The sequence below is a fragment of the Anolis carolinensis genome, chromosome 4, assembly GCF_035594765.1.
Source record: "Anolis carolinensis isolate JA03-04 chromosome 4, rAnoCar3.1.pri, whole genome shotgun sequence".
NCBI classification, from domain to species: Eukaryota; Metazoa; Chordata; class Lepidosauria; order Squamata; family Dactyloidae; genus Anolis; species Anolis carolinensis.
In genome coordinates, this window is record NC_085844.1 from 77,942,196 (window position 1) to 77,968,731 (window position 26,536).

General features: G+C 39.8%; 1 protein-coding gene and 1 long non-coding RNA gene across 4 annotated transcripts in view; one reads left to right on the plus strand and one right to left on the minus strand.

Moving 5' to 3' along the window:
• Positions 1-26,536, plus strand: part of cd83 (CD83 molecule) — a 62,014-nt gene that overhangs the window by 742 nt on the left and 34,736 nt on the right. For 2 of the 3 annotated variants that reach the window (XM_062980687.1, XM_062980686.1), the window contains exons 2-5: positions 77-210; positions 5,060-5,258; positions 5,361-5,467; positions 9,904-12,165. In XM_062980687.1, the coding sequence (XP_062836757.1) occupies positions 77-210; positions 5,060-5,258; positions 5,361-5,467; positions 9,904-9,993 (530 nt within the window). In that variant the 3' untranslated portion in view covers positions 9,994-12,165. Of the gene's footprint in view, positions 1-76; positions 211-5,059; positions 5,259-5,360; positions 5,468-9,903; positions 12,166-22,881; positions 23,039-26,536 lie in introns of those variants that run through there. The other variant, XM_008108812.3, reaches the window with a different exon arrangement.
• On the minus strand, positions 191-25,859 carry LOC134298975 (uncharacterized). The gene is made up of 3 exons (XR_010006123.1): positions 25,592-25,859; positions 7,893-8,119; positions 191-964 (listed from the first exon to the last, which is right to left on the minus strand). It is a non-coding gene; the product is annotated as an uncharacterized LOC134298975 (long non-coding RNA).

A 26,536-nucleotide genomic window follows, 5' to 3' on the forward strand; every position in this document is an offset into this window, starting at 1 on the left:
GGGAAATCATCCCTTCTGCAGTTGGTGATATTAATCCCTCTTTAGAAATAACCTTTCTTTGTGTCCTTTCTTGTAGTCTGGCATATGATTCACGGAGTTGTTGGTGCTACACTACAGATAGTGGCAGAATGCAATAAAGATGTGACACTCCCTTGTAAGGTTTTTAAAGATCTACAAGTCAAAACAGGGGCAAATGTCTCCTGGTATAAGGTAAGGATCTCTTACTGTTCACTTTTTGTTTTATTTCTCATTCAAATTTTATTTACTTCCTAGATGCGAGTAAAAATGTGAAAGGATACATTTGTATAGGTTCTGTAACATGTAGATCTGGGCAATCATAGATACAATTAGAAGTCATTTTGGAAAATGGAAAATGTTTATCACCAAACAGACAATTGTTATTTCAATTCATATGATGTGTTAGCTACACAAGAGGAGCCCTGGTGGAGAAATGGGTTAAACTCTGGGGAGCAGGGTGAACTCTCATCTGTCAGCTCCAGCTTCCCATGTGGTAAAACATCCAGGCGCCCCCTGGGCAACATCCTTGCAGATGGCCAATTCTCCCTCCACCAGAAGCGACTTGCAGTTTCTCAAGTCTCCCCTGACACGGAAAAAAAAATCTACCCAAGAGTCTGAGAATGATAAGGTTTAGATTGCTGTAGATGAATATCTTTTTCATGAATTGATCTTTATGTGAATTGATTCTGGGCATAGGATGCACCATTTCTGCTTTCTCTAGAGCGCTACAAGCACAGCTGGCATCAAATAAATGTTAAAGAGTACACATCAGTTGCAGTAGTTCTGAACCGTTCAAGTTCTGTGATGCCTCTCTTACTGGCTTTTGCATAACTAAACTTGAGTTTAGTTTATTTTATCGCTGAAAGCACTTAAGGACCAGGACGGCATGGGGCTGTGAAGATGTTAGCGTGTAGCCGGGCAACCAACTTGTAGAATTAATCACTTTCTAAAAAAAAAAAAAAATCTATTGAGAGCTTAATCAATAAACAGCGTACAAAACCCCAAGGGGCCAATTAAACTGTAATTCCAACAAATAGTATGACATTTTGGACTGTAAAGTTCAAACAACTCTCAGTTTAAATCTCTAGTACAGGGTTGCTCTGAATTGGATAGTAAATATAAACAATTAACCTTTGACTTCCACTCTTTAAAAAAATGACAATGATGATGTGACTACTCAGTGTGTGCTGGTATCGTGTTGAATTAATGATTAGCCAACAAGGATTGATGAGCCCCCTCAAGCTATTTCTCTGAAACTTGTATCCCCTGCCCTGCTGTATATTGAAATCAAGATTTAAAAGCTTGTTTAAAATCAATGTGTCCTGATCAAATTAGTAATAGCAATGGAATGCAGAAAACGGAAAGGAATGTAAATTCCATCTATATATATAAAAATGTAATGTTCGTTTTACTATGAAGTAAACAACAAAACTACTGAACCAAATCACACCAAATTTGGCTACAAAAGACATAGAAATCCAAAATATGTCTTTCAATTAAAAAACCAAGAAAAATAGTCCAAATTACAGAGGGTGAGGAAGAGCCTTTCTCCCCCTAACTGCCAGTTAGAAATGTAGGCTCTGCTGCCTTTAGCCCCCCCCCCCCCCGCTGCCTCTAGGCCCCGCCCCCTTCATTTCCTAACAACTCCCTCAGCTAAAATGGCACCCAGGACACAGGCAGAGTGCACTTAGGCCTGATCCACACTGCCTATAAAACACAGATTATCTGATTTGAACTGGATTATATGGCAGTGTAGACTCAAGGTCCTTCCACACAGCTATATTACCAATTATAATCTTATATTATCTACTGTTACACCCCTACTTTGAACTGGATTATCTTGAGTCCACACTGCCATATAATTCACTTCAGTGTGGATTTTATACAGCCATTTAGATAAGCAGATAATATAAGATTATAAATATAATATGAAATAATTACTGAGGTATAATAATACAGAACAATATAATCTCTAAAACCAGGACAGTAAATAAAGAGCAACACTCTGAAAGCAGGGAAATTGGGAATTCCAGAAAGGAAACAATCAGGGCCAGCTAACACTTCCCAACAAAGGATGAAGCTGCAAGGCCATTAAATGCTAACCAAGGTGCCTAATTGCAGCGTTCATACCTGCCACACCAAGACTATTAATTCCTATTCAAACTGGCCAACCAAGGATTCTGCAAGGTAGAAAGCGGCCAGGCTTGCAAGCAGCAAGGCTATTCAGTGCTATTCAACCTGGCCAACCAAGATTTCCCCTAGACGGAAAACCCCCCAGGCTTTGAAGCCACAAGGCTACTACGTCCCATTCAACCTGGCCTAGCAAGGATGCCCTATGTAGAAAGCAGCCAGGCTTTTAAGCTGCAAGACTCTTCAATCAATTCAAGCTGGCCAAACAATGATTCCCCTACAAAGGAAGTAGCGAGGCTTCACAGCAGCTCTTTGATTGAGGGTGCTGCTCCAGAAAATGGCCAGGCTTTGAGGCTGCAAGGCTATTCACTGCTATTTCACCTGGACAAAAAATGATTCCCATAAGCCACAGGAACTTGTGGCCGGGCAAAGCTAGTTGTGTATAATGTAGTACAGCAGTCATGCAATTCTACACACAGTCGTTCCTATGGAAGGCTTAGACCTGGACTCTATTTAATTCAATCCACATGAGAAAACAGCTTGCCTTGAGTGCATTTGTAGTTATGCTTCATTTTTGTGTAAATAAAAATCCATATTTTGCCATTCAGATGGCAAATCCTGCATTGTGATCTAGTTATGCAAATAACAATGCCATAAAAATACATATCTTGACAATTTCCATGACAGTTTTGAGGAGGGGCACAAATTCCTGAAGCAACACTATTTCAAAATTATTCTATGTTCAATTTAGAATCATAGAATCATTTGCCATTAAATGGTGCAGTATTTCTTTAAAAAAAATCTTTCCAGTCCATTTCTCCAACAATAACAAAGTGAAGTGGGTGCTCATCCGTTACATTGTGTTAGAACAGAAACTAGAATAGAATAGAAATATATTCCTAGCATGCCATTTCATGTCAACAGCATTTCTCTTTCTTATTGCTATTGCTATGAATTTCTTCTAAATGTGTATATTTGGAACTGTAGAATGCCCTAAGTTCCAATGGATTTGGAATGACAACAGAATTAGAATTAGGAGGTGAAAATTGTGCTAATGGTATGAGCAGTCTACTATCATTACTTTAATAACAGGCACAGGGAGCAGTTTTACAAATTGTTAAATTTATTTTCACTTTCCTGCTAAGTAAGAGAGTTGGGAGGAAAAGTTTCCTTCTATACATAAAACATGTTTGGAGAGAACTATGTAAAAACTCTCAATCTAGCAACAAGCTTGTTTAAAATCACAAACAACTGGATAGCAGTTTCATGATTCTGTTCATATACTTTGCTTTAGAAATCTTGCGATTTCAGCAGCTCATTTGCAAGCAATTAATTATAAAAAGATTTGCCTGTGGAACCCAACTGAACTGTTCTGTCAAACCTAATTTTTGCCACTAGATGTCTCCACAGGCAAAATTTTAATTATTCAACTGAGAAGGAATGTGTAGTGAGGGAGAACTGTATCCCACTGTGATGAAAAAGAATTGTAATTAGAAAGTGCATTAAGAAAACTTATTCAAATTGTACAGTGTTTTAATGAATTCTGAAAGAGAATATGAATATTTGTATCTGTATCTATGTAACTTTCTGTTCTTTAATAAATTAGAAAGTGTTGGAGAGAAATTCCCTGCCTCTTTTTATTCAGTCTTCCTTCCTTCCGTCCTCACCATCTGTCCATCATGTGAACAAATCAGATTGACAAAAAGATTCTGCACATCTCTTAGTATGCTACAGATGCACATGGGGGGAGTTTTAATCCAACCAACTTCGTCCACTGGAGAATGAAAGTACAGTAGAGTCTCTTATCCAACACCCATTTATCCAACATTCTGGATTATCCAACACGTTTTTGTAGTCAATGTTTTCAAAACATCATGATATTTTGATGCTAAATTCGTAAATACAGTAATTACTACATAGCATTACTGCGTATTGAACTACTTTTTCTGTCAAGTTTGTTGTATAACATGATGTTTTGGTGCTTACTTTGTAAAAGCATAACCTAATTTGATGTTGAATAGGCTTTTCCTTAATCCCTCCTTATTATCCAACATATTCACTTATCCAACGTTCTGCCGGCCCGTTTATGTTGGATAAGTGAGACTCTACTATATTTGCTAAAGTATCTCTTTGTTCAGAATGTATTTGCTTTTCTTGCAACTGTGGGAAACATCCTCTGTTCGCCTCCATAGGTGAAGCCAGATTTCTGTAACATAAGCAACCCATCTTACTCTACATCGTTCAGGTCTGCACTTTGGATCCAAAGGATCAATGGTCTGGGCCCTGTAAGAAGATCTTTCCCTTAATTCTTTAGGGCAGAGGCCATTTGTCCCGAGTCTTCCTACTTTAAACCTCATACTTGCTCAGTTTGTGCAGTACAGTAACCTTGATTTACAATTGATGAGCGCCATGTTGGTGAATGCTGCCTAGTTATCCTCAACCCAAGCTGGTTATTCCTCCTTTTTCACTATCCGCAGACAGGGAACATAGGGAGCAGACTGGGGAAAAAATACCTTCCAGAATATCCATGCTAGCTGAAGGATTCTGGGAGCTCTAATCAAAATGACTTTTTCTTTTCAAATTCTAGGAAAGATTATGAAGGGGAAAAACTCAGTGGAGCCCAGTAATGTGTAGTAAGTCTTCTGTGCATTAGCAATGCCACTGCACTTAAAATCTACTAAATTTAGTTGGCAAGGCTCCACACAAAAATGATACCAACAGTTTGTTCAGTAAATTGGAAGGTGTACATTAGTTAAATAAACATTCTGTTCCGGAGCTCCTCAGAGTCTTAAGATGAGGCATACTCCAACCCATATTGCAGTTAAGGATTCTTAATCCTTAAGAATGGGAATATAAGTAGTTTCTGTTTTTGGTAGCTGGCATAACTCTGTCCATTGTTTTTGTTTGACAGATTGGTGAAAACAGCAAAGAACTGAAAGAGCATGATTATTCAAGAGAACCTAATGAATCCTTGGAGACTTCTAATGACACCTGGCATTCTCTGATGATAAGAAATACTACAAGTTACAGCAGTGGGACCTATAAGTGCCTCTTAAAGACACCAATTAAAAAATACAACCAAAGCAGTACAGTTACACTAAAAGTAATAGGTATGACTGAGAGGCTGTTAGTTGTATTTGTTGGCTTGTTTTGTTTTGTGTCATGAATCAATCAAGGTAACTCAAAGCAAATATGTCTATCTTGCCTTGCAGACTGTCCCGAGGAATCACAACATGCAAAACATAAAAAATACAGAACAGAACTTCTGTTGCTATGCTCTCTTGGGGTTTTTTACTTACTTCTCATCTTCTTTGCTTGTGTAAGTATTTTAGCTTGTTTCTAATATCCTCGCTGTTCCCATTTCAAGTGCAATTGTTGCAGTATTCACTGGGGAATACATAAATGGGATCCACTCATGTGTAAGAATCTTCTGGTTTGTGCCAGCACCTGGCTGTAGTATATACAAGCCATAGTTTTTATTAACTGCCATCAAGTCAGTTTCCACTTATGATGACCCTATGAATGAGAGATCTCTGAGTCACTCTGTCATCTAATACACCCCTCAGATCTTGCAAACTCAGAGCTGTAACTTCCTTGATTGAGGCCCCGTTTTCACTTCCATATAATCCAGTTTCTGAATCCAGATTATCTGCTTTGAACAGGATTATATGACAGTGTAAAATCATATAATCCAGCCTAAGGCCCCTCTACACTAATATATAAACCAGATTATCAAAGTGGATCATCCACATTATCTGCTTTGAACTGGATTATATGAGTCTACATTGCCATATAATCCAGTTCAAAGCAGATAATTTGGATTTTAGATAGCAGTGTCGAAGGGACCTGGGTCTATCCGTCTATAATGCCATCTTTCTTTTCCCTTACCAAGCATTATAGTCTTCTCTAGTGAGTCATGACTTCCCACTTCACTTTCTAAAATTGTATGCTCATCTTCAAATTGTTATTCCTTGAACAAAATTACCATCTTTTCATCTCCGTTATATAGTTCTTCAGTGAATTGTTTCCATTGGTTTTTTATTTCTTTTTGGTTATGTAAATGTGTTCTTTCCTGGTAGTAGAGCAATCCCATTCTAGATTTAAATTTCCCTTTGAGTTCTTGAATGTTGTGGAAGAGATCTCTTGTTCTTTCTTTCTTTTTTGTCATCTTCTATTTCTCTGCCGTTATTATTATTGTAGTTCTCATTGTGTAGAACTCTTTCAACAGCTGTATTTCTGGCCCTGGTTCTATTTCTGTTTTACTTTTGTTTTTTATTTAACTGTAACTGCTTGAGGAGTTTCATCTGTAATCCATTCAGGCTTCTCTTTCTTTTTGGCTGCAGATAGTGTATTGTTACATTCTTCCCTGACAGTGTCCCTGGCTTCAGTCCAGAGTTCTTCTGGCTTCCAGTGAATTAGGCTTAATAATGCAAATCTATTTTTTACATTATCTTTAAATTCTACATGGATGTTCTTCAGGTTGTATTTTGGCATGATGGCTGGGTTAATGTTTTTCTTTAGCTCTATTCTAATTTTTAATATCAGCAGTTGATGCCCCAGTCCCAAAAAGTCATTTTCTATACTCAAAGGGAACAGTCTAACATGTATATTTTGTATGTGTATTGAGGGAATCTTTTGCAATAATTTGAGTCATTCAGTATACATTTTCCCCTGAAATATTTGGAAGGAAATTATTAAACGCAAAACAAAAATAATCAGATGACAGATATTTTCATCTGACTATCCTGAAAAATAACCAGGAGTAAAAGGCCTCTTTGTATCTCCACACATATACACATTCCATTTGCTCTTTAATTCTTGTGCTCAGAAGAAGAAAAAAAACCCAAGCCCTTTGGTAGAGATGACCATCCCAATGAAAAATTATATATGACATATTTCCTCTATTTGAATAAGGGCTCACAGACATAAAATCAGCTTTCATTAATGTTTAATATTGCCTAAATCTCAAAAGAGGAACTTTTTCACAGTTAAATATATTCACTTCTATCTTATCATTTTTCTCTGTATTTAGCTTTTTGGTTGAATTTAGTCTATGATAAATTGTTATACTACAGTCGGACCTCCACATTTGCAGATTTTTGCAGATTTATTAACTCTCTAGGAACCTGTAGGTCCTCCAGCGCAATTCTAGATCAACTGGAGGACCTAGAGATTGCCAGAAAGGTCCTCCAGTTGATCTAGAATTGCGCTGGAATTGCTTTTTTTTTTTTGGTTAAAAAAGCGGGGGGGGGGGGGGTATTTGCATTTTCCCCACTTTTGTGGAAGTCCTGCATCCCTAACTTCAGTGAATGTGGAAGACTGACAGTATTAATACATTGATAATATTTCAGAACGGAAACTAGTGTGAGAAATGGGATGTAAAATATCCTTCATTTCATCTCATGCAGAAGAATGAAAAAACTAAGATGTTGTCTCCACATTGGGTTAAATGGGCTTAATTGTTTGTAGAACAAGCACTGCATTTGACTATGATAATGATACACAGAGGCTTGGCCAGTCCATACCAGTGATGGGAAGAAGGACACAGAACTGGAAGCACCTTCACTAATTGCTTCTATTAAGGCTTGAATTAGAGGATAATCCTTCATGTCTAATATGGCCTGTTCTGCACCTTCAAAACTATCCTGCTGCTCTGAAAGGCAGCAGAGGTCATTTTGCAAATACCAAGGTTCAAATAAAACTCAACTGCCAGAAAAGTGTTTGCTTCAGCACATTGAACTTACCTTTGCCACAGATGGCAAAATTTCCTGACCCAGCCTGGAACTCTGTGTCCTCATGTGAGCCGCCCCGAGTCCCCTCGGAGAGATGGAGGCAGGATACAAACAAACAACAACAACTTCCTCCTCCTCCTCCTCCTCCTCCTCCTCTTCTTCTTCTTCTTCTCTCTATTCAATGAAATACAGTCAGTCCTCCACATTCACTCAGATTAGAAGCACAGCCACCCACAGCCCTAAAAGTGAAAAAAGACATTATGGTTAACTTCCGCTGGAAGCTGATTAGGAACTGCACTGGAGAACTGATTCTTAGGACCTTATCACACATCCCTGATGCTGTTTCGCCAGCATGTGTGGCAAAATGACAGGCAAACAGCAACGCTTCCCCCAGCACAAAATGGGAAGCTTCTCATGTTGACAAGGAAGCATCCTAGGATGTTTCCACATGTGGTTGGGTGTGGGGTCTCTGCTGGAAGTTGAGGGACATTGTGTGATGGGTTACATACCCATCCATCCCTCAACTACCTGGCAAGTATCCTATGATGCTTAAATTGGTAAGTGTGATGAGGTCTTTAGACAGGCGTTCTCTCTAGAAATCCTTAGATCCTTCAGCATGACCAGAGGAAGTTGATCATAGTGTCACACTGGAGGACCTACAGATTCCTAGTGTCGCAACCCAGACCTGAAGCCACCTATGACCAGAGCATCACACAAGAGTCCAGAGTAAAGTAATTATATATACGTTTTTAAGGTTTTTATAATGTGTTTTAACAATGTTATTAATGGATCTGTTTATATTGTTTTGATTTTATGATTGTATTTTGAGCATTACATTTTGCCAATTTTTGTAAGCTGCCCTGAGCCCCCTCAGCTGTTGTAAATAAATAAATAAATAAATAAATAAAGGCAAACAGTTTATTGTAAAAAGCATACAAAAGATATAAAGTAAAAAGCAGGAATAAGGAAAGAAGGTATAAAATCCAAAAAGCCAGCACTCAAATATCTCTTGTAAATCCAAAAGCAAGGTAATTCAAGAACAATCCCAAATTCCAAAGCAACTTGAGTCCCTAAGCAAAACCTGAACAAGAATACACAACATGAACATGGAAAAACTCCCAGAATATTGGAATCCCAAAACCAAGACAAGAACTAGAGAACCCAGGCCTGACTGTAACTTGAAAGCCACATTACCTGAACTGAAGAGCAAAGAGCACGTAGCTCCTCATATGTAGACATGAAAGCATTATGACTCCCCTGGAACTTTCCCTTCCCATGGAGGCGTGTGGAGAGGAGGGTTATCTGATAATCTAAGAAGCTGGTTATCTGCTTGAATTTGCAGGTGAGCCTCCTAGCTTAGGTCAATGTCACCAGGTGTGTTCCCATGAGAATTTTTCATCAATTCGTCTTTGCTAGACTCCTTATCTGGAGAGGATGATTCCAACTCCCGTGAACGGCCTTGAAGGCCTGGAGGATCAGAGGCAATTATATTCTCAGGCCCACCTGTGCCTGTATCTAAAGCAGTTTCATTTTCTGGCTCTGCATGAGACTGAATCCCAGGGCCTGCATCAGAATGAATCCCAGGAAAGCCCACAATCCCATCTGATTCTAAATAATCAGTAACCCCATCAGTCCCTGCCTGCTGTGGCTGAGCTACAACAGCTAGAGAGAACAGTTTAGTCTGTAAAAATTAAAATCTACAAAAGACAAAATCACAAATGTGGAGGGATGACTATATGGTCAGCCCTCTGTGTCCATGAATTCTGCATCCATTCTGGATTCAATCATCCAATGCTTGCAAGCGTTTTTAATAATACCCCCCCCCCCCCCATTTTTGTCACTCTATAGGGAACTCTATTTTACTGCACCACTGTATATATTTATGGGACTTGAGCATCCATGGGTATTGGTACCCATGGGGTCTCCTGGAACCAAACCCCAGTTGATACCAAGGGCTCACTGTTAAGTATTTTTCTTATTTTTACATAAATGATTATTTTAAAGGCTCTCTTTTCTTTTCTAGACATGCTTAAAGGGAAAAAGCTCTACAGATTATCACAAATCCAGAATGAAACACATAGACAACAGACTTCGCCATGTCAATACCCGCTGAAAGCTTGGTTTCTACTGGCCAAGGATCAACATAACCAAAGTTCTACCAAGCTGACTTTTGTTGAATCACTAGAGGCTCATCAGTAAAAATAACAACATCAAGATGGATGTATAGACTATTAATGCACATTTTCCCTCGGAGTAACTTGGAAGCCTCTATAATTTATTAGCTACAGTACTTACTTTAGCAGGGAACTATTTCAGAGACCATCGTTTCATTCACTGCAGTATGAACTTACATCAACAGCAATGCAATCTCCACACAAGGTTACTATCGTACTGTCGCCAGATTGACTTGTTTATGTATCCTCATCTCTTCCTTCTGACTAGTAGTTGTCCTTAATATGCAAAACTGCTGCAGAGTGGGTTTGGCCCTTGAACTTGGCAAATAAATAATTGATTGAGCCAACTCTTTCAATAAGCATACATAATGGCTTCTGTGGTACATTTTTTCTGACAGTAATGCTTCTTCAAATGATTGATCAGTCAATGAATGGGTGGAAAGATTACTGAAGCCTCAATCTCAAGTGTATAGCATGACAACCTGTGTTTATTGCTGTATGCCTCTGAGACTGTCAAGTATGCTCTTTATTTGCTAAAACTGTAGCATGCTTAGGAGAATGTTTAGAGAAGATATCCAATTACTATTGCTACAGAGTTACTATTTGTTTAAAAAGGTGCCTGAATGCTTAAGACATATATTTACATTTTCAACCCTAAATCCACTTACCCATGAGTACCATTTAACCGTGTGTACGTATGAATGTGCCTTCAAGTCAACTTATGATGACCCAATGAATTTTTTCGAATTTTCTTAGGCAAGGATTACACAGAAGTGGTTTCGCCAGTTCTTTCCTCTAAAAAATAACCCACAGCACTTGGTACTCATAGGTAGTCTCCCATCCAAGCACCAACTGGGACTGATCCTGCTTAGTTTCCCAGATCAAACAGGATGTTGTGAGTATTTAGACTTCCTACCTTTGAGTAGATATGAATAAGTTTGTAGACTAAGAACATTTTGCAGATACATATTGCTCTCCACTTGATGCTATATTATGGAAGGTTGCAAAGTATGTTTTGGGGAGAAAAATTCTCTCAATCAACCCATCCCAAAACAAGTGTTTGTTGCACTGCTCTGTATAAAACAACTACGGTACATATGTGAAGAGATGGAAGAACCGAAAACTATGGAAAACTCAAAAGTTGAAATACTTCTGCTAACTTCATATCTTTATATACAGGCAGTCTCCGAGTTGCGAACAAAATGTAAGTTTTGTAGGTTTGTTCTTAAGTTGAATTTGTAAATCGGAACAGGCACATTTAAAAAATATATATAAGCAAACTTTGGATAGAACAGGGAAGGGATAACACCCCTGTGGTGTTGGTTTTTCTGACTGTGCCCCTGTTCAGAAGATTTCACCTCACTTTCTCTCCCTGTGAAAATTGGATTTTGAAAAATTTGGCTTGTTATGGAAACAAGAATTGGTGATGAAGCCTTGGTGGAAACACCTTTCCCCCATGATTAACTCTTTCAGGAGTGAATTTCCTTTCCTAGGAGTAAATTTCTCTCACTTCCTGTTGTCTCAGCTCTGTTCTTAACTATGAGTTGTTTGCAGATCGGCTGTTTGTAACAAGGGGACTGCCTGTATATCAAATCTTTTTTAGAGCAGGGAAATCATTACAGTTGTTGGTCATAAATGGTTTTCAGTCATAAGCAGCAGATAATGTGTCATACAACAGAGATGATTATTCACATAGCACCATAGATACGTGATTCCACCCACAATCACTCCCCCCTACCAGCTGTCCAAGGTAATCATACTACGCAGTTTAACTGATCCTTTGGAACTATAGCTCTCACTAATGAAGAAAAATGTAACATGATTTTGTCATTTCCTCTTGTTAAAAAAGACTATCATTCGTAGTTCTTATATATGTTCTCATGCATGATAGATTCCATAACATTTTTTTTTCGTGTCAGGAGCAACCGGAGTTGCTTCTGGAGTGAGAGAATTGGCCGTCTGCAAGGACGTTGCCCAGGGGACGCCCGGATGTTTTGCTGTTTTACCATCCTTGTGGGAGGCTTCTCTCATGTCCCCGCATGGAGCTGGAGCTGACAGAGGGAGCTCATCCACGCTCTCCCCGGGTGGGATTTGAACCTGGCAGCTTTCAGGTAAGCAACCCAACCTTCAAGTCACAAGGCTTTTATCCCCTAGGCCACCAGAGGCTCCTATTCCATAACATGAAAATAGCAAAGGCAACAAAGAGACTTGTAGCAAATAAGTTTGAGTCAAGATTTCGTGGATTGCAGCCCAATTAAACACTCATTCATTCATTTGGACTACTGTCTACTGTGTGCACAACATTTTGCTTTTGTTGACTGTGATCCCATTCTGAAATTGTAACAAAATCTGTGTGTGTGTGTGTATGTATGTATATGTATATATATATGTATATATACCCCACTTGCCTAGTTTCCAAAAGACCTGACAACCTCCAAGATGCCTGCCATAGATATGGGTGAAATGTCAGGGAAAAATGCTTCTGAAACATGACCATACAGCCCACTTTGACCAGGACCCACTTGACCAGGGACCACTTGACCAGGGACCACTCTCCATCATTAATACCAAAAGGGTTACAAATAAGTTTTTGGTCAACTTTTTGGTTTGGTTATTTGGGGTGCTGATTCATAAAATTGCATTGGATAGACCACATTAGCTCTAGTTTCTGATATAAAACATATGCCATCCAGCAGGCGTCATCTGCTCGCCCCCAGAAAACCATATTTAATAATCTAGAGCTGATGTGATCTATCCAATGCAATGGTCAGCTCTGCGAAAAGGAGTGGAAATAAAATAAAGAGGAAGGAGGTTTGTAGATCAGATTTTCATTCTCACAGCCCACTGTTGGGCCACGGCCCATAGGTTGAGAACCACTGATTTAAACTAAGACTATACTTGATTAAAGAAACTGTAGCTTGCTAGGTGTAGGAGTTTTAACAATCTTTGGAATTTGCTTCAGTTTGTGTGTAAATAAATCAAGACATTTAAAGAAAAGGCATGGTTTCTTAACTTTGAGATGGTGTATGCTTATGCTGCGGCCCACACTGTTAGGGCCAAATTATGTATTCCACAAATCATGCAAATCAGACAATATGTTTCCACTTTCCAAATTTGTTTGGAAGCCCTCGTTTAGGTGAGTGACTGGGACTAAAGTGTATGCTTTCTTCCCTTCTGCAATAGTTTATGGAAATAGCTGTCACTGAATGGCCTAAATACCCTAAAGCACTGTCTGATCTTGGAAGCTGAGCAGAGTCAGCCCTTTCTAACACCACACTCTAGATCAGGGGTCCTCAAACTTTTAAAACAGAGGGCCGGTCCACAATCCTTCAAACTGTGGAGGGGCCGAATTATCATTTGAAAAAAAAAAACCTGAACAAATTCTTATGCACACTGCACATGTCTTATTTGTAGTGCAAAAGAACAACAACAATGAAAGAACAATACAATATTTAAAAATGAAAACAATTGTAACCAACATAAACCTATCAGAAGTGTGGGCCTGCTTCTGGCCAATGAGATAGTCAAGTTAATTAGGATTGTTGTTGTGTGCCTTCAAGTCATTTCAGACTTTGGGCGAGCCTAAGTCTAAAATTATTTATTTATTCATTTACTACATTTATTTATTATATTTATATCCCGCCCTTCTCATCCCGAAGGGGACTCAGAGCAGCTGTATATACATACAATATATTATATTATTAGCATAGCACAATATTAGCATTATATATTACTGTATTGAACTATACCACTATACTGTAATATTATATGTAATATATAACATATAATTAATATTATTATATGGTATTATAAGTATTATATTGTATAACATTATAATATTATTATCAATATTATATGTATATACAATATATTATATTATTAAAAATGATATAAAATATTATATTATAAAACTGAGGGCAGGGGCCAGGTAAATGACCTTGGAGGGCCGCATCCGGCCCCCGGGCCTTAGTTTGGGGACCCCTGCTCTAGATCCTAATCTCTCTCCCTTTCCCATTGCAATTAAAACATAGAAACAAAGTGTGCTAATTGCATTCACATAAGTAATGCATTTTGTAATCGACCCTTAGAAGAGGCATTTTTGTATGTAAGTGGAGGACTGTATCCTCTGAATTGAAATAAATTACATTGAGTGCCTCTCAAACTAATATATTGGATTGGCAGGGTTCTTTTCACTTCTGTACCAGGGATACACATCATATTTATGCCTGTTACCCATAAACACTTCTTCCTTTCTTGGAAGCTGGTGCAGACGTGCAACCAGTGGCTCATAGGACTAGCACTGATGTGTGGACCACCTATTCGACTAATACTGCTCTCTTTTCCTCACAGCTAAGCAAGTCTTCAGTCATTTCTTTGGTTATGGTCTTTCATATAATTCAGGCCCATGCCATATAGGGCTTTAAAGGTCAGAGTCAGCACAATGAAATCTGCCCAGAAATGAACAGGCAGCCAATGGAGCTGCTTCAACAAAGGGCCTATATCCTCCCTATAAGCAGCCCCAGTCAGCAGCTTAACAAAGTATTCGGGAGCTGCTGGAGTTATTGAATAGTTTCTATTGGCAGTTCAGCAGAAAGTGTGCTAGAATCATCCAAATGGGATATAATCAAGACATATGCCACTGAAGCCAAATCCGAGTTACACATGAGAATCAGTAACATATAGTAGTAGTAGTAGAAGTAGTAATAATAAATAATAATTTAATTTTTGTACTCTGCCTCCATCTCACCGAAGAGACTTGGGGCAGCTTACATATAGCACAAAGTGCCTAAAACAATGCATAAAACACACAGTACAATACAAAATAAAACCAGTAGTATTAAAACAACAATTTGAACAACAACATAGGACATCTAATGATTAATATGCTGGCAGGAAATATAGAATTTGACTATTATTTGTTTTTCACTGATGAAAATAACCAGTTTTTAATTAAAATATGTTTAAGGTATGTAACCTCTTGGTAACTTCTAAGTTAGCTCTGGAGCACATTCTTTTTCTTTTTTTCTCCACCCAAGAACCTGGCTTAATAGATCTGAAAAGGTCCTCTCTCAAAATGAAATACATGAAAGCAGAAATAATTTGAGTCTCTCTGAAAATGTTGGGGAAAGGCTGCATGGTGTTCCCATGTACTCTTTGGAGACAGTCACAACTCGTCCTTACAGTATTAGGTCACTTGTAAGACAATTGCCTGGAGGGAGTCAAAAATGAATTGAGTTTTGTAGATTTAAATGATTGTGCGTGGCCATTTTGGTTTTAATATATACCCAGGGGAGGTCTCTTGGAGGACCAGGGGGACTTTATAATAAGAATTGTTCCTTGCCTAGAGATCTTTATCTCATTATAGCAATAATTCACCAGGGTGTGTATGCCTGCACATACTGAGATAAAGCAAGGGTTTCAATGAAAGAGAAATGCTCAAGGCTGCCAGATGAAATAACATCATGGAACCATGGAAGGAGATGGTCAGCCAAGATAAATAGGCTGGGGAGGTTAAATGCTTGAGCATCAGACAAGCTTGGCTGAAAATATACAGGAGGTCATTAAGCAAGCCATGATGCAGCCTGGGAAATCCTGACACCCATCAATCTGGAAGACAGCACAACTCCTTCCTAAGTGTAAGGATGAACACAGAAGGAATAGGAAATAAAAGGAAGAAATCACTATAAAGGTGGTAATACTGTAGTAGCCATTTTTACAGAGTATAATGGCCTCCTGTGCATATTGATAACTTACCATACTGTTTTAGTGTACCTTATTTTTAATATACCACATCATTTTCTGATGGGCCCTTTCCACTTCTGTACCAGCATGCTGCCATTAACCTGATATCAGTGGGTAAGATGAACAAGTGTATGCAGAAGTCTAATTGCAGGACCACGGATTGGCAAACTGGTGCAATTACATTACTTAAGAGGGGTGCAATAATAATACACTTTATTTATATTCCGCTCTATCTCCCCGAGGGGATTCAGAGTGGATTACAGTACATATATGACAAACATTCAATGCCATTATACAATTGACAGAGACAGACAGTACATAAACAGAGGCAAAGCTTGACTGTTTTCATCTCCAGCATCCGGCAGTGCTCAACTCGGCCATGGGGAGGTGCTGTTGTTTCATTTTTCCACACTGAGGGTCAGTGAGATAAAATTCTAAAGCAACTTGCAGTAAAATGCACGGATAATACAGTAGTGCTTTGTTATACAGTAGCTTGTACTGCCCAAATGCCTGAACATTCTCAGAAGCCAAATGACTAAACTGAAACTGTTATACTTTGGTCATATGGGAAGATGGGATTCTCTAGAAAAGACAACGATGCTTGGCAAGGTAGAGAGTAGTAGGAAAAGAGGAGTCATCTTCTCCTTGGCCATCTGGTATCTCCTTCCCTGGAGTCTGTGATTTCTGGCAGAACCCTGGGAAGGTGAGAACCACCAGAAAGTGAATTAAACCTGGAGTTTGATCTCATTGGTGGTGGGCCATACCAGAATGGCTGGTTGTGTGTATATGAGGGGGGAGGGGAAATATGGACTCCTGCTTGAGTGTGTGTCAGGCAGCTGTCTTTTGAATGCCTACCCAGTATTGAAATTGTTCTTGCTTTGTGAATCGGACATTCTTAATGTGTGCTTTCTGTATTATGACAACTTTGGTGGCTTATTTGCAAGGGTTTTGGAGCTGGGTCATGGATTAGAAGTGTCCCTTGGGCATTGGAAACATAACTCAGTGCTGTTAATCCTCCACATTTGTGGATTTTAATTATTCAGAGATTTGATTGATAGTGTCTCAGTGCAACTCTGTGGTCAATTTCTACCAGATATTGATCATAGAGTTGTGCTGGAGGATCTAAAAATTCCTAGAGACTTGTTCTTTCTAGGAATTTCTAGGTCCTCCAGCATAACCTCTAGTGGAGTTGGAGGGTCACAATGGAGGACCTAGAAATCGCTAAAGAGGTGTTCTCTTAGGCAAAATTAACAGTGTTTTATTTGTGTTTTCTTCTTTTGCATAGTTCCTGTGCCCCAAATTCCAGTGGATGGCCAACTGCATATGCTTTTGCATTAACTCTTTTTCTCTTCGTAGCCTGAAACTGGGAAAATATCTGCCTAACAGGTTCCAGTCCCATTCTCAGTTAACTATGCATAGCTCCAGGCTGGCATAATTATTGGACCCAATCCGAGGGGCTGTCATGTTCGGTCGGGAGCTTTGGAACCATGAGATCCAAACTTGCAGAAATGCTACTCATCTTCTACCATTTTACTGTGGCTATTTCCAATACCATAACTACTCTTGGGGAAAGAACCTGTCAATTGTGTAGCTACTCCTTGTCGTTCAAAGTAGTCTTCGTCCAGAGGAGAGTTGAGCGTATTCTGGGATATTTTCCAAGATGAACAGAAATGCAGTCATAAATGCCTTTGTTGGCAAACTGCCAAAATAGTATTCTACAATAAACATGTCAAAAGTTTCACCAGGGGCAAATCAATGATATTGGTAGAACTCAGAGAGAGCCATTTACCAAGATTCTTTTTGGCCTTGCTGTAAATGTAGCAGCTCAGAAAGAGCTTCAGACATTTCGTCAAGTTAGCATCCTTGTATATCAGGAATTTGGGAGCTGCTGAGCTACACTCCGGAGACATGCCCTGCCCACATCTCATGAAATGAAGACAGCCACGTGATGATGGTAGCACACACTTTGCATCTTATAGCTTTTGAAATAATGTCACAGGAAATGAATTTAAATTCCTTGCAATGCAATTAGATTTGACAAGATTCCCAAAGACTATGTTATAATGCAAGCTAAAGTTCCCATTTAGTTCATGAAGCCGTAGGTAGCTCTTCATAGTACAAATTAAATTAATCAAAATGGGTAAAAGCTAATGATCCACTTGGGAACAAAATTAGCTCCTTAATGAAAGAAACGGAGTTAAGAAAATTATAATAGAATGTTAGCAGATGTGCCCTTTGGAAATTATAAATTTGAAAAAAAAATCCCTCATGTAGATGAGCGGAATTATCACTAAATTTGACCCTGGAGATGTGACGTGAAGATATACATTAAGATTTGTAAATCAGAGTTTCTTAACAGAAATATTTCCGTATTAAATATTGTCAGGTTGGTTTGTGGAATTTTTTTATCTTTAGGGAATTGACTCTGTGCCTGTCGCAATTTATTATGTTTGATTCATATGATTGTATTTATTAAGAATAGTAGTAGTGTTCAATTTTGTACCACAAATTCACTTTTAAGTGTCTAAGCAAGCAAAAAATATGGCCATTGGCAGAAAGTCTTCACTTTATATACAATGAAAACATCTTACCCTAGTATGGTGGAATGAGCCTTCTTAACCAACAATTATCTTGTAGTCAGAGTGTAAATCCTTTACTATCTATGCAACTGGGAAATGATGTCAGCTGATTCTGGTTTTGACCACTGGCATTGAGACAATGGGAGAAATCCATCCACATAATCAATTATGCTTAGAAAAATCCCTTCATTATCTCTGATCAGGGACTGAAGATATGGGCAAATTTGTTTTTAGACTCCTCCGTGCTGAATGGCTGAGCATGACAATTGAGGACCACCACAGCTTGTACAATATGCTATAAACCTTACAATGCAATGTATGTACGGTCCACATACAACAAGCACTATATGACACAGGATGAATATTCTTTATCCAAAATGCTTGGGATTAGAAATGTTTCGGATTTTTCCCCCAGTTTTTTGAAATACCTGTATTTATGTACATAAAGAGATATTTTATTTTAAAGATGGAACCCAAGTTTAAACCTGAAATCAATTAAGGTGTCATATACTCATTCTACACATAGCCTGTGGTAGTGTTATATAAAATATTTTTTAAAAAATTTGTACAAGTATATGTACAGTCAGCCATCAGAAAATAAAGGTGTCACTATCTCAGCCCTTCATGTGGAAAATTTTGGTTTTTAGAGTATTTTAGAATTCAAGATAAGTGACGCTCAATCTATACAACAGCATCCACTTTGCCAGCACAGTTGCAATAGGTTTGGGCTACTATTTATGGTAGGATATTTGTGCTTGTAAAAGGAAAATGGCTTTCCAGTAAATATGGACATTTTGTGGAATGTGCAAACATCTTTGAAATTGGCTGAATATAAACAATAGTGTCTTCATTTCATGTCATGTTGCTGAAAGGATAATAAATGCACCAGGCAAACACTTTGATTGCTACTCTTCCAGGATTTTTTTCTTTTTATTACCACTAAGTAAATGTCTTTAAAGAGGTACATTTTATTTCAGGATGTTCCTTTATCTCAGAGTCTCATTGCATTGTTTATGGCCTATAAAGCCTGCTTGTTTAGATTTAAATACTAATAAAAGCTGGACTAGACTCGGAAGTCTATTAAAATACTTTAATATAGGTTATTAACACATACCACAACAGTAGGGATGCAATTTATGAAAATGAATACTGTTTCCTAGAAACAGTGCATAACACAAGCCTTTCAGAGATAAACCTTATGTCAACTACCCAATAATATTCAAATAGTTGAGATAGGTGATCAATTGGTCAAAATAGAAGGATTCTGGTTTTGTTCCCTTCATATTATATATATTTGAGTTTGCACAGTCCTTGGAGGAAACAGATTAATGTTTCACTTAAGGAAATCATATATATTATGTGTGCTTAGTAGCAAGATGTCAACTGACTCCTGTGAGTGGCAGTGGAGAAGTGATACACAAGTGGAATAAGGAGATGAAGAACACTCTGAAAGGAAGAATAGCTAACTAGCTAAAATCCTTAATATTAGAATCCTTAATTTTTTGGACTACATCTCAGAGAATACCCAGCAAACATAGTCAGAGGGGAATCCAAGCTCTGTACAGTCCATATTGCATCTTTTTTTTTTTTTTTTGGTGATTGGTTCCTTTGTATTGAAAGTTCACATTTGGAACATTGCATTCATATTCAAGCTTTGTTTTTGTTAAAATGTTAATACTTGTTTTCATACTGATTTGTTTTTCATGTTAACATTGTCAAAAGTGGGGTATAAAGCTATAAATCAATAAATAAATGATTTAAAATATAGAAAATTACTCTGAAAAGGAATAATCTTTCATAATGTCATCCAACCCTTCTCAATGGAGGAGTTATAAAAGAGTGCAACTTCATATCCTTAGAGTTTCTGTGATTATTAACAATCAATAGTTAAACAGTTAATAAGAGAAAGTAGGATAGCAAAGTCTGGAAGGTACAAAATTCAAAATTATAAGGAAAGACAGTCTGTGTCATTTCAAAATGATGTTGCTTTTGATAAGAACTTGGGCTGGTGAAGAGAAAATGTAAAGCAAATGTTACATAATAAATTTGGGTCAAATGAAGCAAGAGGAAAAAGTGCATTTTAAATGGACCTAAAAGTGGACCTAAAAGGAAATTTGCTTCAAGGGTTATTTCAGTAAAACCCTTGTAGCAACTAGGACAATGTGTGACTCTTGTAGAAAAGGCAAATGGGATACTGGAGTGAATAAGGGAAGAGAATATAAATCAGAAGAAATGATAGGATTACTGCATGGGGCACTTCACATCTTCAGTGGGAATGGTGCACTCAGGTCTTTTTCTCTTGAAAAAGGGCAATAATACCCTGGAGTGGGGTCATCTAAGGACAGACTAAAGCATTTCAGATTTAAGTAAGATTTCCTACCAGTGAAGTGAAACTTTTCTCTACAAAGAAGGGAAGACTTTTGTGGTGAATAAATAAAAGCAGCCAGAAAGTAAAGAAAGGTCAGGCTGGCACAGGCTCTCTGGGAATAGTGTGCCCTGCTCCACTTCTGCCTGATTAATAATGTGATAAACGGCTGGTCTTTTACTGTGAATGTTAAAGCATATGACAACATCCCTGTAGACTGTGGGGCTGCTTCTTAACTACTCTTTATCTTGGCTTCAAATCCAGCAGTGAGTAACTGAATCATCAAGTCAGGACACCCATTTTAGATCATGGGTGGGTAAAGTCCTCACACATTTTGTGGAACTGCGATTCCACATACTTTTCTTAATACTGGTTGCGAAACCATAAATAGTGTCCAGCGCTCAACTTTTTGAGAAGCGACACAGATTTTAGTTTAGAACTGTGGTCCTATGGGGCATGGAGTTAAAAATATTTTTTCTGCTGTAGAGTCAAAGTGCCTCCACCCTATTGTACAACTCTCATTTTGATCCCCTAATAAAGTACAAGAGAAGAGGGATATTCTGAGGTCTTTGTTAACACATAAATAGCCAAACTCAGTTATCACCTGCTTTACATATGCCTATGTCCAATCCTTTCCATTCATTCCTGATTTTTCATGCATTGACATTGCATCAGCACAATACATACATCTTATTTATCCTGAACCACAGAGCTTTGCAGGCAGCTGGGACTGTGTGGGGATGGATGGCCAGGATTTAAAGTGACCCCATTTCCTTTATGGTTCTTCCACTGAGATTTGTGTATTTGCCTGGGCATCCATAAAAACTGGGGCATTTGATGTTATCGGAATCATTCTGCTGCATGCCCTTCAAATGACTGCTGAACCCACCAGGGTGATAAGATCAAACCCTTGAGGCCCTGCTCTAGGCCTATCATCTTGGCAAGGCAGGAACTGTTACAGTGCTTTACAAAAGACTGGGCTATGTTTTGTCCCTCTAGGAACCCTCCAGCTAGCTTTTGGTGACACAACACATGTACCAACACATAGCCACACAGCTCTGGGGATGGATGTCCAGGATTTTAAGCTGGGTAAGGGATCCAGGGAACTTTAGAAAAGGGAATAAAATACCTTGGCAGCACAATGCGAGTGTTAAGACTATGGGTGAATCTACATGGAAGTTGTGTTTTTGCAAGGTCTTTAGGCTTCCCTGCTGGTACCTCATCAAACTACAACCAAACTACAACTTCCAAGCATCCATAGCATTGACCCAAGGTGACAAACTACATTAATTCTACAGTACAGATGTGGAGACCAAGGTTCAATTCCACATTTAATCATAGGAAACCCACTGGACTACTATGGGTGAGTCACATAGTCTCAGCCCTAGAATACTCCATGATAGGTTCCCTATAAGTCAGAAATGACTTCAAGTTCTGGCAATGTGCAGCACAAATTTCAGTACATCTAATTCGTCTTGCAGGCTTCATCTCCCCAAATCCACTCCTCTGAACAATTATTAAGTATATGGAAATCTTGTCCATTTTTTTTACATCACTGTCCTACTTGTAGTCCAAAGAAATAACTGTTCCAAATTCTGGTCTGGAATCTATGTTGATGTCTTGTTAGCATTGTGAAGAAGTGTTATATTTACCCAGGATGTTTAGGTATTTTACCATGAAGTTTTTGATAATATTGCTAACTATTTACTCTGCTCTCTTATTGTTGCATGTTTGTTTTATTCTCCAGAAATGTCTTGGAATAATCCAGCTGAAAAGAGTCCGTTGCATACTACAAAGTAAATAAACAGATAAATCAATGTACTAACTTTCACTGTTGTATAAGGGAATATCCTGGTCTCTAATCTTATCTCTTTTCTCATGCCTACTACAAACATATTTGTCTCACCCTTAAAAGATCTAGATAAAAGGATGTCTACATTTGCTATTTTGCTTTTACATCATTGTGCTCCCACACAGGGCTTACAATCACCTTGGCTCCTCAATCTTATTATTTCAGGCAAATAAATATTATGGCACAAACCTGCCTCCTTTGAGAATCCAGAGTTTGAATAAGCATATTTAAAATAAACAACCAACAACAACATTGCTGTGTGCATACCTTGATATTTCCTTCCTTACAGGTATAAATGAATGTGTCAGAAGTCTGTGCTCATGAAAAGAACATGGGAGTTTGCCAAGCCTGCAGCCATTTGAAAGAAGTGAATTTTTGTCTTCAGAGGGGGGAAGGTGTTAATATTTTCCAAGCAGCCATGAGGAAATAAAGCTAAAACTATTTTACATTTTGGCGTGAGACCATCATACAACTTTCCAAACAGGAAGACCATGTATCCTTTTTGAAACATTATATTAACCCAATAATTAAAAGTACGTCAAGATAATGCAGAGCCCAGCATGATCCAAAAAAAATACACAGAATGAATGCACAATGACCCAAATCTAAATGGTATCAAATACATTATTTAAAAAGAAGAAATAACTGCAAGCAAAGAAAGAAATATCCAAGAATGTAAAACAAGGCTTAACATCTAAATCTCACATTTATATTACAGGAAATGCAAAACGCAAGAAATCAAAGCACACTATGTGAATGCTAAAAATTAGTTCATAGATGCTTAATATTAAATGCACGCCCACCCTTTTAAAGCAACATGCCACTCCCACAGATTATGATTGCCTCCAATAAATGACAGCAGGCTATTCCATATATCAGGTAACCACAAGTCCAAGGACTTCATAATGTAAAGGAATTTTTCCCAGGAATGGAAACTTATAGCTGAAACAAATGGAAGCCATCACACTCAGAACACATATACATAAAATCCAAAACTTTGCATAGCAAAAAGGGTCAGTGTAGTGTAGTGCATAGTGCCAGGGTGTATCTACATTGTAGAATTAATGCAGTTTGGCACCACTTTAACTGCTGTGGCATTAATATTATTGAATCCTAGGATTTGTAGTTTGGTATTTCTTTATCGTGTCAGAAGCGAATTGAGAATAGTTATAGTGTATAGAAAAACCATAAAGTTAAAAACTTGGGCATTATACTAAATTTCCTTTGACCAGAAGCTGGCCACTTGGAGTGCCTGTGGTATGAGAAGGTCCTCCATTGTGTACGTGGCAGGGCTTAGGCAGCATTGTAGTAGGTCAATGGCTCTCAAACTGGGGTCCCCAGATGTTTTTGGCCTTCAACTCCCAGAAATCATAACAGCCGGTAAACTGGCTGGGATTTCTGGTAGTTGCAGAACCGGCCCGAGGTCATTTGAAAACATACGCGAAAAAAAAATCTCCCCCCCCCCCCGTGGTGCGGGAGGCGTGGCCACGCAATGCGGGAGGCGGGGCCAGACCTGGCCCCGCCCCCCGCATCGCGCGACCACGCACCTGTGTTGCGTGGCCACGCCCCTCGCGCTGCGGGTGGCGGAGGAGGCAGGGCCAGGGCACGCAATGCAGGAGGCGGGGCCACGTCTGGCCCCGCCTCCTGCACCACGCACCCTGGCCCAGCCGGCCTGGGCCAGCGAGGCTGCAGCGGGAGTCTCTCCAGGCCACAGCAAAGGCTTTGCTGCGGCCTGGAAGGCCTCTGCCACAGCCTGGCTGCCCCAGGGTGGCTGGGCCAGGGTGCGCAGCGCGGGAGGCGGGGCCAAACTTGGTCCCACCTCCCACGCTGCACTCCCTGGCCCCGCCTCCCGCGCTGCACTCCCTGGCCCCGCCTCTCGCACTGTGCGGGGGGGCGGGGCCAGGGAGTGCAGCGCGGGAGGTGGGGCCAGGGCGCCGCCCACGCCCCCGCTTTGGGCGCCATGTTGCAGGGGCGCTATTGAGCCCCACGGGAGGCAGGGCCAGATGTGGCCCCACCTCCTGTGGGGCTCGATAGCGCCCCCGCAACATGGCGCCCAACGCGGGGGCATGGTCGGCGTCCCGTGTTGGGCCGGGCCTGGGTAGTTGTAGGCCAAAACACCTGGGGACCCACAGGTTGAGAACCACTGTAGTTGGTGATCTGTGGTTTGTTCTTCTCCACACTCGCATGTTGTGGACTCCACTTTGTAGTTTCTTAAGATTGGCTCTGCATCTTGTGGTGCCGAGTGCAGTCAGCTCAGCATCTTCCAAGTCGCCCAGCTTTCTGTGTACCCAGGAGGGGGTTTCTCATCTGGTATCTGTTACTGATTGAGGTTCTGGGTTTTCACCTGCCACTTTTGGACTCTTGCTTGCTGAGGTTTTTTTGCTAATATCTTTGCAGATCTTAGGAAGCTGTTTCTTGATTTAAGGCTTATATCTGAGCAGAGGATGGGCCAGAGATGTCAATGTCTTGGCCCTTTCATTACTGTCTGCTACTTCCCGACGTCAGGTGGTGCAATAACGGCTAAAACAGTGTAATTTCTCCAGTGGTGTGGGGCGTAGGTATCCTGTGATAATGCAGCATGTCTCATTAAGGGCCATATCCACTGTTTTAATATGGTGAGATGTACTCCAAACGACTCACCACGTAGCTGGCACTCTTTGGAGGAAAAGGCGAAAGACTTTGTCAAACTACAAATCCCAGGATTCCAGAGAATTGAGCCAAAGCCGTAACAGTAGTGTCAAACTTCATTCATTCTATACTGTAGATCAGGCATGGGCCAACTTGGGCCCTCCAGATGTTTTGGATTTCAACTCTCACCACTCCTAACAGCCTCAGGCCCTTTCCTTTTGCCCCTCAGCCGCTTAAGCGGCTGAGGGGCAAAAGGAAAAGGCCTGAGGCTGTTAGGAATGGTGAGAGTTGAAATCCAAAACATCTGGAGGGCCCAAGTTGGCCCATAGCTTTGAACCATGGCAGTTACAAGTGGTGTCAAACTACATTACCTCCACAAAGGCTCGAATTTTGGCAGCTTTGGCAGGTCACACTCTCTCAGCCTCAGGGGAAGGCCAAGGCAAGCCCTCTCTGATCATAATTGGGAAAGGACTTGAAGGCACACAAGGACAAGGCTTATCATCACTTTCAGAGGCTCTGTGGGATGGCAACAAGCTGCTTTTGAAGCATGGAAACAAGGCCCCTCTCATTACTAAGCGCTCTACAGCCTTCAGCCCAAAGCTCTTCAAGGGGGGGAAAGAGAGGAGGGGGAAGCCTCCTTTTTCCCCCTCTCCGGGCATGCGCAGTGCGAGCCCGCGACAGACAAGAACCACCTGACATTCTAGCCTCTCACTGGCTGCTGCCTGTTGCTAACCCACGTGACCGCTGGGCGACTCGCGCGCTCGCTTCCATCGCGGCCGCGCGCCTGTCAATCATCCCCAGATTGGCTCCGCGCCTCCAGCCAAGCTCAACTCAAGAGGAAAAGTTTTAGGCGGTTGTCTCGCGCGCGCGACGCTTGATTTAGCCCAGAGCCATCGGGAGGAAAAGCACGCCGCAGGGAAACTGCACTACTCCAGGTGGACGGCAGGTGGCGCTGGAGGTCCTTCATGGTTCACACAAAGGTCGCTCGTTCTTTTTTCAAAATACTAATACCGTAAAAGTAATGAAAATAATGAATAATTAATGTTACATGGATAATAGATAATTATTATCTATTATTATACTATAACAATATATAATAATACTATATATTATTATTATTTTAATATACAGTAATAGATAATATTATTATCATCATCATCTTTATATATAAAAATACAGCCTATGTATGTTTGTGCACGCAGAACTCGAAAAGTAGTCAGTCGATCAATTTGAAATTTTGACACAACATGGCATACCAATACGCGTACGTTTTAATAATGAGTTTGGGGGTGGGAGAACCACGGATGATGGGATAT